Below are 14,311 nucleotides of genomic sequence, written 5' to 3'. Positions count from 1 at the left end.
TTGGAACTTGCCTCACAAGCAGCTCAGAGCAATTATCGTGGAGTGAAAGCTCAAGGCATTAGTTCGGAATAAATACCCTCCACACATGCTGAAACCATTCTGTTCCAATAACACAACACAGCTTGGTTGAGAAAAGTCACTCTAAATTTATGCAAGTTAGTGGATTTTACATTTGGCTGCCAGGTGTGTGCCAGAACACCTTCTGGAAGCTTGTGCTTACAAGGTCCGCAGGATCACTTCCTGCGGCTTTCTCCCTGCCAGCCTCTTCCTCACTTCTCCACAAGCTTGGACACTAGATTTAAGTTTTTCTCTTTATTAAACTGTGGAAAATAAAGGACAAAGATTAAGTGCCAAAAATGAAGGGCGTGGGGGATACATCTAAGTTTTATTTTATTCAGAGATAAAGTTCCACGTTTAAAATAAGTCAGAAAATGCAAGACATGAGGTTCTCATAGAAACCAACTCCCCCTCCTCGCTCAGACACGGAGTTTGTGCTCGGCAGGCACCGTCTCTGCACTGCCTCTGCATTACATAAAAGCTTACGCCATGTAGGAGACTTCTTGTCATTGGAAAAGCCATTACAGTCCCAGCTTTTGACCTCAAATTCTTGGCTTCCTGTCATTGCATTAATAATGACATGATATTGCCATTTTGATGCGTATCATGAAGAAACTCCAAGGGGAAAATGGTCGGAGGGCAGAGAGATTCCTGCGCGTACTTGTTTTTGCTCGTGTGCTGGTTGATGGTGCTCGTATTGCAGCTGCTGCTTGTAGCAACTCCCCAAAGCAGGCAAGTACATCGGGAGGTGAACTTCCCCAGGCCCCTTGCCCAGCTCATCCCCGAAACAGCCTGGCTGGGCGGTTTATTGCCATGCTCTAGGGTTGCCACAGAAAGAGGAAGGCCTCATTAGTCAATGAGAGTTTTCTAGAAGTATCGTTGTTTTCAGATTGCTTTGCAATGAGGAGAATTGTAAGAGGTTTTTCCAGTGTAGCTGCAAAGCTACCCTTCACTGGGAATGATTGTTTGGTTTCTGAAGCTAACACTAAATCAAGTTTGATTAAGCCATTTCTGTGCATTTCCCAGCTTGATCCTGAGCAGGAAATCCAGCATAGGACTTCTAAACCATCCTTTGCTTGTCCCTTCCACTTAGCAGGGTCAGTAATTTAACATTTGACGAACACTCACTGTAAACCGCTGGAAGTAAGCGTTCCTAGAACTCCTCCAATCATCAAAGTGTTGACTTAGATGCATAGAATTGGGACAGGAGATTGTCATAACAGGATCATTTTGTCTGTTTTTGCTAGGTTTTCTCCTCCCTGACATTCATGTAGCAAACAGTTCTGAAGCGTCTGCCTTGTGCCAGGTACTGGGGAACCGAGGAGCTGGCGCCGCCCTTCCCTGAAACAACTGCTAACGGGCATCTATATTGACAGCTGTTAACGACTTGTACCAGCCGCTCAGCGCATGTTTATTAGGAATCTCTGCCTTTCCTTTCTGTAACTGCCCCCTCTCCAGCCCAGTCCTTTACCCCCTTTTGTCGAAGGGAGCTGCTGTTCCCATTGCAATGGGAAGACTCCCTGTTATTGTTCCTCTCACCAATTAACTTCAGTTCCTGGGCCTTCAGCAAATGCATCAAACTGGACAAAATCAGAGCAACCTAATAAAGGTCTATCCTAAAGAAACAGGCTTCTGTGAACTCAAAACAGCTCTGGTCTCAGCGTCTACCCAGTCTGACTCCCCTGACTATAATTACCTGAAATGCTTGATCCCTTTAATTAGGATCCCTTCATTCTTTTATCCCCTTTTTTCTGATCATTGAAAGAGCTTTAGTAGCGACATGTTCCAAAATTGGCCCTCAAGATGCTACCTCCCCCGAGATAACAAAGTAGAGGTTTAAAGAACCAAAAATTTGAGCAATGCTGAATCTTTAGTTTAGTTCTGCACCTTTCAGTAACAAACTAAGGTCTCATACCATGTAGAACTAACTCTTTTTTTTTTCCAGGATTTTTTTTTTTATGATCTTTTTTCCACATTGTCTGTCTCTCTTTCTCTCTCTCTCTGTTATCTATCTTTCTGTATCTGGGGTAAGGGGGAAGAAAACAGGAGAAGTTCCACGCAGGGTCCCCTACATGGGGCATGCTCCAAGAACCCTGCTCAAGTGGTTTTGATAGTTCAACAGTTATGAATTGCTGCTAATCTCGCCATTCCAAGCACGATGAAATCTCTCCAGAATCCATTGGTTGACATAGTCTACCTTAGTGTTTCTGATTGCCCAATTTTCACTGCCAACACTTGGCTGGGGTAGTTGATCGATTTGTAGAACTAATTCTTAATAATTTATTGGAGGCTGGTGTGGTGGCACCATCGGTTAAGCCACCTCTTTCAGCTCCAGCATCCCATGTTGGAATGTCCAGTCAAGTCCTAGCTGCTCCTCTGCTTTTGAGAAGCCTCCCTGCTAAGTCACCTGGAAAGCAGTGACTGTTGGCCCAGATGTTTGTCCTTCCTACCTTGGTTCCCATTTCAGACCCTACTGGTGTGACCATTTGGGGAGTCAGTTGTTCACTGTTTTATTTGTTTATTTATTTATTTTTATATCATTTTATGACACAGTTTCATATGCTCTGGCATTCCCCCAGCCCCTCCCCCCATATTGAATTCCTCCATATTGTTACAGTACTACAGTTCATAACCAGTCATGATTCCTTCATTGTGGGCATGGGCCATGCAGAGAGTCCAGCATCTTATTGTCCAGATAAATTGAATAGTTTCATTGGGAGACCATCCTTGGTCTGAAAGTAGACCTGGCAGAATATCATCTTCTCCAATGAAAAGCCACTATACAACTTCAACAAGACGAAACATGGAAATTTACAACATTATGAAGCTAATTAACACGGTATTGAGTGACCAATATGTTAGAAAATGAAAGTTCTTAACCACACCTGTAACTACTTCCTTGACAATTCAATTTTGGTATATACACAACTGGTTGCTATAAACCTTTTTTTTTTCCCTCCCAAGCTAACATGTTTTTGAGTTTAACCTAAATCAGAGTGGCACAGGAACAGTGAAAGGATCAAAATTATGTTCACTGTTTTCATTAACAATATTTGTAAATGGAGACTTTCAAATTTTTTTTCTTTCTTAAAACCTTTGAACAGTTGATAACCATATCACTTAAAATTAGCTGCCCCTGCCTTTTTTTAAAAAAACAAAAATTGCAAATTGATTTTTTTATAGATCTGTAAAGCCAAGACAGAAAGAAGGTAACAAATAGAGCATGGGATCTTTACTCCTCACAGGGCTGCAGGAGTCAAGCTAGGCAAGGCTGGAGCCAGGAGCCAGGAACTCCATCCCATTCTCCAAGGGACCCGAGTACTGCTTTCCCTGGTGCAGTAGCAGTGAGCTAGACTGTAAGCGGAGCTGCCAGGACTTGAGTCAGCACTCCCCAAGCCGGCACCTCAGCCCCAGCCCTGGGCGTCTCATTCCAGCTTGATGACTGAGTTTTTGTTCATGTTAAGAACCCCCATTCCACATCCACGGTGCCTAGGTTCAACTCTGGGCTCTTCTGTTCAGCTTCCTGTTACTGCAGACCTGGGAGAGTGCAGTGATGGCTCAAGTAACTGGGTTCCTGCCACTCACATTGAAGGCTGGATTATTTTGCCAGGCTTGGGGAGAGATCCAGCAAGTAAGAGCTCTCTCTATCTTGCAGATACATTTTTTTTAATTAAAAAAAAGAAATAAAGCAACAAAAAAGTGTTTGTTTTTGACCCTTGGGGAGAGAACAACTATATCAACAACAAGGAAATTGACTAGGACAGATTGTTAACATATTGCATTCTGTGTATGTATAGGGCTTTTTGAAAAATAAAGATTTACTTGTTTATCTACTTACTTGAAAGTCAGAGTTACAGAGAGGGATGGGGCCGAGAGATCTTCATCCACCGGTTCGCTCCCCAGATGGCTGAAATGGCTGGATCTGAGCCAAGCTAAAGCTAGGAGTCAGGTGCTGCTGCTGGATCTCCCGTGCGGGTAGCAGGAGACTGAATGGGATCAGAAGTGAAGCAACCAGGACACAAACTGGCAGCCATATGGGATGCCAGCATCACAGGCAATGGCTTTATCTGCTATGCCTCAGTGTTGGCTTAAAAAAAAACAACTGAGAGCTTGTGGATTATAAATTGAGAAGGCTGCAACAGCAGGAACTCAGGCAAAGGTATTGGAGTGCAGTCATTGTGACAGGAAGTTTATTTTGGTGTTGTTTCTGTACCTTCCCATGTCCTTGACAATGACATCAGGGGGAAGGCACAGACATACCTGGCTTCCCATCTGGAAACTTTCCCCCAGATTCCTGCCTAGCCTGGAGAGCCCCGCTACTGGTCTCCTTCCTGGCCGTTTCTCAGCTCTCAGCGCCCACAGCATTTACACTGTGCCCCACTTTGACCTGCTAGCCAGGCGCTTCTGTTCTGAAGGTCCTACTTCGACTGTCATGTGTGTCCTTGATGACTTGCTTAGCCAGAGTTCTGTTAGCATTTCCCCAGGAAGTAGTTAAAATCAAAGTGTTTAGATTTGAATTATTAACAAGTTCTTTGCATACATAGAGCAGCCCCAGGCCCCAGCCTGGGCTGTTGTCTCTATAAGCAGAGGGGCAGGCTTAGTAACTGCTTTGCAGATCTGGGACTGAGGAACAATGTCTTCTTGCCTTTAGCCCAGTTGTCATGCACGGGCTCAAGTGTTTTCAGTAGTTTGTCCAGAGTCTCCTGCCCCTATTACATCCCTTGTTTCCAGGCGCTTCCCCTCCCTTCCTGCACTGACACCTCTCAGACATTTGCAGATTGTTATCATGATGCCCTCTTAGTCACTGCCTGGCTGAGCTACACCAATTAGCACCTTTTATCTCCCCCTTGGAGGGAGACCTACCCACCCAAGTCACTTTCTGTTGCTGTCTTTGAGTGTGCTCCAATTTTTGGGGTTTCCATGTTGGCACCCAGGTTCCTGAAGTGGAACATGGGCCACCAGCAGAATTGTTTTTGTCCTCTGGTGTGTTGGAAACTGAACCTCCCTGCCCGTGGCCAACATCCGGGCTCTGTGACATGCTGTGCATGGCTGCCTCGTTCGGGACTTAGACCTTGCCATCCAGGCGTGCCGATTTCAGCACCACTGGGGTAAATGGGTTTAGGCCTACTGTTTTTTTTTTTTTTATCTTTAAAGTGCTACATAACCATGGAAAAGCTGGATGTATATAGTTAGGGATTCAGACTGCCCCCTCTAGGTATTTGCAGTAAACTTCTCTGTTTTGCAAGTGGATCAGACTGTTGTGCAGCCTAGAGACTCAGTAACCTGGTTTTTGTGTCTTTCCCTGTTAAAAGTATTTTTCACAGATGTTCTTCATTCAGGATGTACTGAGAATGAAAAATGCTGGAGAGGGAATTGAATACTGGAAGGAATAAGATGTGGTCATTACCCAGAACCCACTCTTAGAAGCAGTTAATATTTTAATTTTGTTTTGCTTGAAAATATGAGGGGGAAATGCATATTTCTGGAAACATTTAAGAAAAGCTTGCAGGATCCCAGGTCAGTTCGTGTTTCACAGATTTGGACCACAAGCATGGTTCTTCCTGAGATTGCTGCTAGGAACCCCAGTGCTAATGCACGCAGTCCCCTCTGCGCTCTCCGCCCCCGCGCCTTCGAGGGCTGATGTGTGCACACTGTACACTTCACTGTTTTTGATTTTTAAATTGGAAAAGCAGATATACAGAGAGAAAGCTCCGTTTGCTAGTTCACTGCTCAAGTGGCCACATTGGCCAGAACAGAACCGATCCGAAGCCAGGAGCCAGGCACTTGGGGCACTCTGCACTGCCTTCCCAGGTCACAAGCAGTGAGTTGGATGGGAAATGGAGCTGGGATAGGAATCAGCTGATGCTTACAAGGCGAGGATTGAGCCACTGAGCCATTGCACTGGGCTCCTGTGTGGTTCACATTTTAAAAAGGGTATCTTGAGCCTGACACAGTAGCCTAATGGCTAAAATCCTCATCCCATATGGATGCCAGTTCTAATCCAAGCGGCCCTGCTTCCCATCCAGGTCCCTGCTTGTGGCCTGGGAAGGTAGTCAAGGACAGCCCAAAACCTTGGGACCCTGCCACCCACGTGGGAGACCAGGAAGAGTCTCCTGGCTTCAGATCAGCTCAGCTCTGGCCGTTGCAGCCACTTGGGGAGTGCATCGTTGGACAGAAGATATTCCTCTCTGTCTCTCCTTCTCTCTGTATATCTGATTGGCTCCCCGACATTGGCCTCCTGTGTTTGGACAGGTCTCTTCTTCTGCATCCCGTGCTGTAGCACCTCTCCCTCCCCTTCCTGCCATTTTGTACTTCTGCTCTGACTTCCTGTTCCCAGCTTGCAGGTGTTAGAGGATAGAACAGAGGCCAGGGTCATGTGCTGGAAACCAAGGTTGTCTCCTCAGTCTGCATTCTTTCAGCAGTTCCCAACATAGAGCAGAAACCACTTGCCTCACACATTTCAGTAGTTCCTAACGTTCTGCAACTTATAGGCAAGAATAGGCCACCAGTAAAACACTTTATACAGTGGTAGAGGAAAAAAAATTTAAACTGATAATTAAGCTGCATGAACACAAAATCTTTATTTTTCATCATTGGATCCTTACCTTCCGACACAATGCCTAGCACAAGGACACTGGCTTGGAGGGAGAGCAGGTCCTTGGAGAGCTTTGAGATTCTTACACGTGAAGAAGGCCAAGTGCCTTTGCGTGCCTTGCACGCCTTTCCCTTGATGAGGTCTGGGAACGCCACTGGCTATCCCTGCGCGTTGTTTTCCCCCACCCCGCCCCAACTAGTTTGATTTCCTTCCTTAGGAGAAGGCCTGATCTGTGAACTGGACCAGGTGCTCCTGGGAAGCTGTCACTTGCAGCCTTGGCAGAGTTGCTGCACTGCCCAGTCGTGGAGAAAGCAAACACACTTTGAGTCCTGAGACTTAATTATCATAAGACTCAATATACAGTATAAAATATTCAGAACAATTTATTATTCTCACATAGCCATCAATAGAATCTCTTATATGTCTTGTCATTAACAAGAATTTGTACTTCTTACTTCTTGTTCCGAAGCTGACTGGCCAAATGTTTGTGTTAATTGACCTAGTTAGTCAATGTCTCTAAGTATAATTTCTTTTAATATGATGATTGCTCCTACTAAAGAGGCACCTCACATGCCGTGAGTAAGCCTTGGGTGAGACTCACAAAAGGTCCTAACCAAATGGCAGGACTTTTCAGCCAGATGAGACTCGGCAGAGCTTCCATGGCCGAGACCCAGGCTGAGCGAGCCTGGAGAGTGCAGCCCTTTCTCAACAGCACAGCCGGACCCTACGCCACAGTGTGCTGACAGCACTCATAAAATTTCTCTTCCTAAACTGTACATAATAAGGCAAAAATCCTTTTAAAAAGGTTTATTTTTTATTTGTTTTGAATAATCCTGGTCAGTCACTCTCATCCCATTAAGGCTAGACAAGGTGTGATGAATGACGCTTTTTTACCAGCAGCAGTTGGGGCTGGAGAGGATGTGTCTAGAGCTTGCTGGCAGGGCATGGGCCTTGCCTTTGCTCCCTGTGACTGCTCTTCGGGAAATCTCTTCATTCTGGCACTTTCTGTGTAGGATAGAAAATGCTCTCTAGACTATCTGGGAATTTTTTTTTTAAGATTTATTTTAATGTGAAAGGTAGGTTTACGGAGATGAGACAGAAAGATCTTCTATCTACTGATTTACTCCCAAGGTGGCCACGTGGCCAGAGCTGAGCTAATCAGGAGCCAGGAGCCAGGAGCTTCTTCAGGATCTCTGTGCAGGGTTCCAAGGATTTGGGCCATCCTCCACTGTTCCCAGGCCACAAGCAGGGAGCTGGATGGGAAGTGGAGCAGCCAGGACATGAACTGGTGCCCATATGGGATCCTGGTCCTTGCAGGCTGATGCTTAGCCCATTGAGCCATCATACCAGCCATTGCACGGGTCCCTAGAATATCTGAGATTTATAAAGATGTAATTTTGTCTAAAATGAACAGAGAATATTTTATTTCTTGTTTGGCTTGTGGGTGTCCAGGATAAATTTGGCTGTTAACTTGCACCTGTGTTGTGCAAAGCCCAGCTGAGTTAATGTGGCCTTAGCAGGCAGCACTGCACTATTGCACTGTGAAAAATGACAGCTATCCGTGGTCATGTACAGGATCCCAAGTTACAGACCCTCCTGCGGGGCTGGGGAGAGCGTCTGGAGCACGGGGGACCTCTCCCTCCAGCACTGCCCTTCCGGCTCTCCCTGACTACAGAGCCCTCCATGGCTGCCTGCAGCACCTGAGCCGTTGCCTGAGAGCCCAGTTTTGTTTTTCTTGCCCTTCTGTGTGTGTTTGAGGAAGGCAGCAGGGCAGGCACAGGAGCCTTAGATGGCAGGCTTTGCTTGAGTGAAGGTGCCACAGGAACTGGGTGCCCTTACTTCTGTCTCCTGAGAGGCGAGGTCACCCTGATGTTGCCACTGGGTTGTCATCAGCAAGCGCAGCTGTCTTGGGTTTCAGCTGTTAACATTCTTATGTCCTCCCCGTCACTGGACACATTTTCTCTTTTTTAATGATTTACTTATTTGTTTGAAGTTGATCTCTTGATCTGCCCTCCACTGATTGACTCCCTAGTGCCCACCAAGGCCAGAGCTGCTGCAGCCAGATGCCACGAGCCCAGGGGCTCTGTCTTGTCACCCACAGGCATTTCAGGATCCCACGCACGTGGACCACCCTCTGTTGCTTTCCAAGGCATGTTAGCAGGAAGCTGAGTCTGAAGCAGATTACATGTGCCGCCTGCCCCCTCCTTACAGCTCAGTCTATACACTGTGTTGTGCCCTGCTGGAAATCTTAAATTGACTCAGGATCAAAGTCATTGTGCTTTTCTCTTTTTTACAATTAAATGCAGAAAGCTACTGTGTGCATCACACAGATGATAAAAAAAATTTGGAAGTTTTGTTAAACATGAAGTCTTGTGAAAAATACTATATAATGTATATAAAGTATATTTTAGGTATTATGAAAAATAGGTTTGGATTTCAAAATTTGAGGCCACAGATAAACTTGCTTTTTAATTTTGGCAAAAATTTTTGCAAAGTTCAAAAACGGCTCATCTACGCTAGCTCTAGTGTGGCTCAGGCATTCAGCGATAGCAAGCCCCTTCCTGCTCTCCTTACGGTACCTTTAAACCTGCTCCTGTGACAGATGCTGCCTCTCCCCGTCCCTGGGTTGGCATCCTGCCTAGCCTCCTCACCCCATTCCTGGGAAGGACAGGTACTGCGGCTAGGACTACCCCACCTGCCCCACAGCATGTGAAAGTGGGTGGGGAAGGAGCCTGCTTCAGTGTCTGATCTTGACCCGCTTTGCCCCAGCTGCCAAAGAGGAGCAGCCTTGGAACAAAGGCTTTCCTTCACCTTTTCATCTACTTAGAGCTGGTTTCCACCAGTCCACAGGACTCTGCTGAAAAATGTTTGGAATGCATTGCTGCATTACTTGCTTAACTCCCCAGGCCTGTTGAACCATCCTGCTTTCTCCACTCAGTCACCTGCTGCTCTGCAGGACGCGGAGCAAGCTGCTGGGCTCTTTGAGAACACCAAGAAAGTCACGGACGGAGTGGAGGACCCTGCGGAGGAGACCCACAGAGCTTGAAAACTCCGTCCCTCTGGCCTCTCGCTCAGAATGTGCCACCAGAAGCACCCCAGTCTGCCCCACCCAAATGGCTGCCAAGGGTCAGAAACAAACTGAGTGCTTGTTTCAGCTTTATTCTTGTTTCTGCAGCCATGCGTCATCTCTTGGTATATGGCAAAATAGTTCAATGGAATTGTTTATTTTTCTGTCTGGCAATTCCACTTTTGCTTAGTTTGCAGATATAAAATGGAAAGTGCTTTTTGGCTATTGAGATTGTGGGAAACACAGGCTGTCTTTGTTTCCATTTTGCTCCTATCTCATCTCTCCCTCCATCGTTCATTTCAGGCTCTTTGACTTAAAGCTGTCTTTTGCAAAAGTAACTTCTCACCCTCCTTTACATTCCTTGTGGCCTTCTTCCCCAGTTGACACTTGTGGGGGACCCTTCAGCCGCCTGGTCATCGTGAGGGTGGGAGGTGGGCACTGCCTCCAGCTCTCTCCACCCTCCTGCTGCAGCCCTGCCCCACCTGTCACTTCACTTCCTGTCACGTAGTCCACCTATGAGGCCTTGACTCCCAGAGGCCTTAAATTCCAAGTGCAGGCCGCCTGGCCAGGAACAGGAGCAGACACTCAGCATTTATCCGTACTGAGAGGTGCTGCTTGCATGGGCAGCGGTGGGGCCTAAGTGGGGCTGGTGTCTAAGTGGAGCCCAGATGCCTTCCGACGTGCCATGGCAAATGCCCTGTGCCTTCATTCCAGGCCTCTCGTGCACTGGGCAGCACCTCCCAGTCCTTAAGACGTTGATTCATGCATCCTGTCCTGAATTTCCTTGTCTCTGCTCTAGTTCAACTGTCTGCTTCATAATTACAGCCCCAGCAAGAATTTTTTTGGTTACTTGTACCATCTTGGTCTTCACTATATACAAAAAAAAAATGTAACATTTTTCATGGTCTGTCACAAATGTCTACTGTTACTTGCAAAGAGAGAACCTGCCTGTTTAGTCTTGAGTAGTTCTTTAGCAGTGGAATAGGGTCATTGGATTCAGAGAGCTCTGAAGCATGACATTCTGTCCTCAGGGATCTCACAGGCCTGTTATGGTCGAAGGAAACAGAGATGTTTGAACCTAGCAGTGATGATACCGCTGAAAACGGAGATGGGATTGTTAGTAGCATCTGACGTGTCTTCTGCTTTTCCATGAGGCGGGTTTCGTCATAAGATGGTTGTTCGAGGGGCCAACAGTGTAGTGAAGCAGCTTAAACTGTCACATGCCCTGCCAACACCGCATCTCTGAGTTCTGATGAAATTCCCAACCTGCCCATTTGTGGTCCAGGTACTTGGTCCCTGCCACCCACAGGAAGAATCAGGGTAGGTTTCCAGCTCCCAGTGTGGCCTGGCCTTTTGGAGAAAGAACAGATAGATGGAAAGATCTTTAAGCAAAGCATAATAATTTTTTTCTAAGATTCATTTTGCTTATTTGAAAGAGTTAACAGAGGAGAGAAAAAGATCTTCCATCCACTGGTTTGCTCCCCAGATGTTGGCAGAGGCTAGAGGTGGAACTGGACTAGCTTGCAGCCAGGACCCTACATCTCCCTCAGCATCGCCCACACGTGGCAGGGACGCCACTGCTTGCTTGGTCATCTTACACCACGTTCCCAGGCAAAGTGGCAGGATGCTGGCATGACAGTGGAGCAGCTTGTGCTAAAACCAATGCTTGTATGTAACCCTGGAGCCACAGGCAGCAGCCTAAGCCACCAGGCGGCAGTGCCAGGCCCCACCCGCCATACCACAGGTGTGGGTTTTTTGTTGTTGTTTTTCTTTTCTTTTCTTTTTTTAAGATTTATTTATTTGTATTGGAAAGGCAGATATATAGAAATGAGAGGAGACAGAGAGGAAGAGCTTCCGTGCGATGATTCACTCCCCAAGTGGCCACAATGGCCGGAGCTGCATCAGTCCAAACCCAGGAGCCAGGAAACTCTTCCTGGTCTCCCATGTGGGTGCAGGGTCCCAAGACTTTCAGCTGTCCCTTGACTGCTTTCCCTGGCCACAAGCAGGGAGCTGGATGGAAAGTGGGGTCGCCGGGATTAGAACCGGTGACCATATGGGATCCCAGCACATGCAAGGCAAGGACTTTAGCCATTAGGCTACTGTGCCGGGCCCAAACAAAGTATTTTTTTAGATTTATTTATTTGTTATTAGCATTATTATTATTTTTATTGGAAAGGTATATTTACAGAGAAAAAGAGAGACAGAAAGATCTTCTTCAACCTGTTGGTTCTCTCCCCAAATGGCCACAATGCCAGAACTGAGCCAATCAAAAAACAAAATCTAGGAGCTTCTTCTGGGTCTTCTACATGGGCGCAGAGACCCAAGGACTTGGGCCATCCTTCACTGCTTCCTCAGTCCACAAGCAGGAAGCTGGACTGGAACTGGAGCAGCTGGGCACAAACTGACACCTGTACGGGATGCTGCCCCTTAGAGGTGGGGGATTAATCAGTTGAGCCACCATACCAGGCCCCCCTCACAGCAAAATATTTTAAATACATAATTTCTGCTAATTCACATAGCAACCTTATGAAGAAGATATGTATTACTGTTTTGTTTTACAAACAGGAAAATTGAGGTTTGTTCGTTAATTTGGCCAAGGCCACGTTGCTAATTAAGTGATAGAATTTGGATATAAATTCAGGTTCCTCCAATTCTGGATATCTTCTCCTTCATCAGTCTTGTTTATTCCTATATCTTATTCTGAATGCAAATCGGATGGCACTGTTGTCCAACATACAGCCAAGGACAGTGGGGGAAACTTACTTGAAGAGGAAAATGACACTGAATTAACACTTCTGAATGCGCTGTGACAGCTAGAGGGTAAGGAGGAAGCATCAAGGAGGCCGCGGGAATGCTCTCAGGACCACGTGGCTGGGCCAGCAGAGCAGTTAGGTGAAAGCGTAGTTTAGGTAGTAAAGCTGTGAGGCCGCAGTCAGGTAGGGAGCAGAGTACAGGATGCTGATTCTCCCAACCTGCACAGCTCTTTCAGGACATTCCTTTTGGCAGCTTTCTTCCTATTCCCACGTGCTGTGCAAGAGAGCCCTGCTCTGTTGTTCCTCTTGTAACGCTGTTGCATTTTTGCATCTGGGGAGAAAGTGAATCCCTCCCTCCACTTTTCCTGGCCCCTCCAGTGTCAGAATGGAATTTTGGGCTGACAAGTGGCAGCTGACTCGGAGTCCCAGGCAAGGGCCCCTTCTCACTGTGAGTTGTTTTGTCCTGTCACAGGGATCGAGTGCCCCAGGGGAGCCCGCAACCTGCCAGGCCTGGTGCAAGAAGGAGAACCCTTCAGTGAGGAAGCCACACTGTTCACCAAGGAGCTGGTGTTGCAACGAGAGGTAGGAACATCTTCCAGGAGCTTCTTCTGTGGGGAAGCAGAAGGAAATAATTGTCTCTTCGTCTGACACCTTTCTGTTGTGCGCTGTGTGTCAGGTTCTTCGTCCACTGCCTGGCCTTGCACATCCCGACTGCCGTGTTGTATTTACCTGCGTCATATTTGCGCGGACCCTTTATTGTTGGCCACTCACCTGCAAACTGTTGCAGCCCCTCCTGGTGACTGGAATGCATGAAGCCCAGGCCAGCCCAGCCAGGGTCCTAATGCAGAAAGTGGATAGCTCTGCAGTCCTTGGTGAATTAGCCTGAGCGGCCTGCCTCCAGCTGGATTTAGAAGCTTGACTAACCCTGTCAGGGGCCAATTTTCTTTGAACGTTTATTTGTATCTTTGAGTAATTGCATTTTCTGTAGCGGGTTTTCTGACTTAATTTAATTGTATTTCTGGTTCTGCCTGTTGAGCTGGCTTTGTAGGCGAGAGTTAGACTCTCAGCTGCTATGGTGTACCCTTCTACCTGCTAATTTGAGGCAAGTCTTGGTCAGCAGCTCCATCTTCTTTTTAGGAGCATGCCGGCGATTCATCCTGCTAGGTGGGCACAAGAAAGGAACAGTGGGGAAGTGGGTTCAGGCTTCAGGTATGGGGTCCACCTTGTCTGTGTTTGATGTGAATCACCAGCCAGTGCATTGTGTGGGAGAGAGGCACAGGAGAACAATGCAGCCCATGATGCTCACTTTGCACTTCCGGGGCCTTGAGATAATCACCGTTTTTTCTTCCGCCTTAGTGGTAGTATTACTCTGGTTGCTTTCTCTGTGGGATTCCCTCACATTTGCCTTCTCATTTTGTGAAAGAAACAAATGTGGTGAAACAAATACTATTTTCTCAATTTGGGAGCTAGGGGTTCGGTTCCTAAATACCAGCTGCAAATGCTATCTGCTCCCTTGGCCTTGAACATCAGTCGGTGGCTGTATGACTTGATTGTAACATCAGATCACTTTGCCTGCATTTTGGGTTTTATGAAGGTGCCTGTTTGCTTTGTCAAGGAGAAATCCTTGTATTGGCATACAGGGTGCCCTTTCCCCTCCCCCTCCTTCTGTTTTGTGAGTCTACAATGTCACTTGAATTTCTGTTGCTTCAGATAGCCCTGTGTCATAGAAGTGTTTCTGGAGTCTCTACACTCAGTGTCTGTCAGTACCCTGTGCAGCTTTTCAAGTGATGCAGGGATATGTGGAAAAGGCAAATGGTGCACACTTTCCCCTGGCTCGGG

At 46.9% G+C, this 14,311-nt stretch overlaps 1 protein-coding gene across 1 annotated transcript in view; it reads left to right on the top strand.

Annotated features, from left to right (window-relative positions):
* SND1 (staphylococcal nuclease and tudor domain containing 1) overlaps positions 1–14,311 on the top strand; it is a 383,215-nt gene that overhangs the window by 277,878 nt on the left and 91,026 nt on the right. The window contains exon 16 of the mRNA XM_004592504.4: positions 12,945–13,054. Coding sequence (XP_004592561.2) covers positions 12,945–13,054 — 110 coding nt within the window. The remainder of the gene's footprint in view (positions 1–12,944; positions 13,055–14,311) is intronic.

Source organism: Ochotona princeps, chromosome 25 (assembly GCF_030435755.1).
Source record: "Ochotona princeps isolate mOchPri1 chromosome 25, mOchPri1.hap1, whole genome shotgun sequence".
NCBI lineage: Eukaryota > Metazoa > Chordata > Mammalia > Lagomorpha > Ochotonidae > Ochotona > Ochotona princeps.
This window is presented reverse-complemented; position numbering and strand designations above follow the sequence as displayed.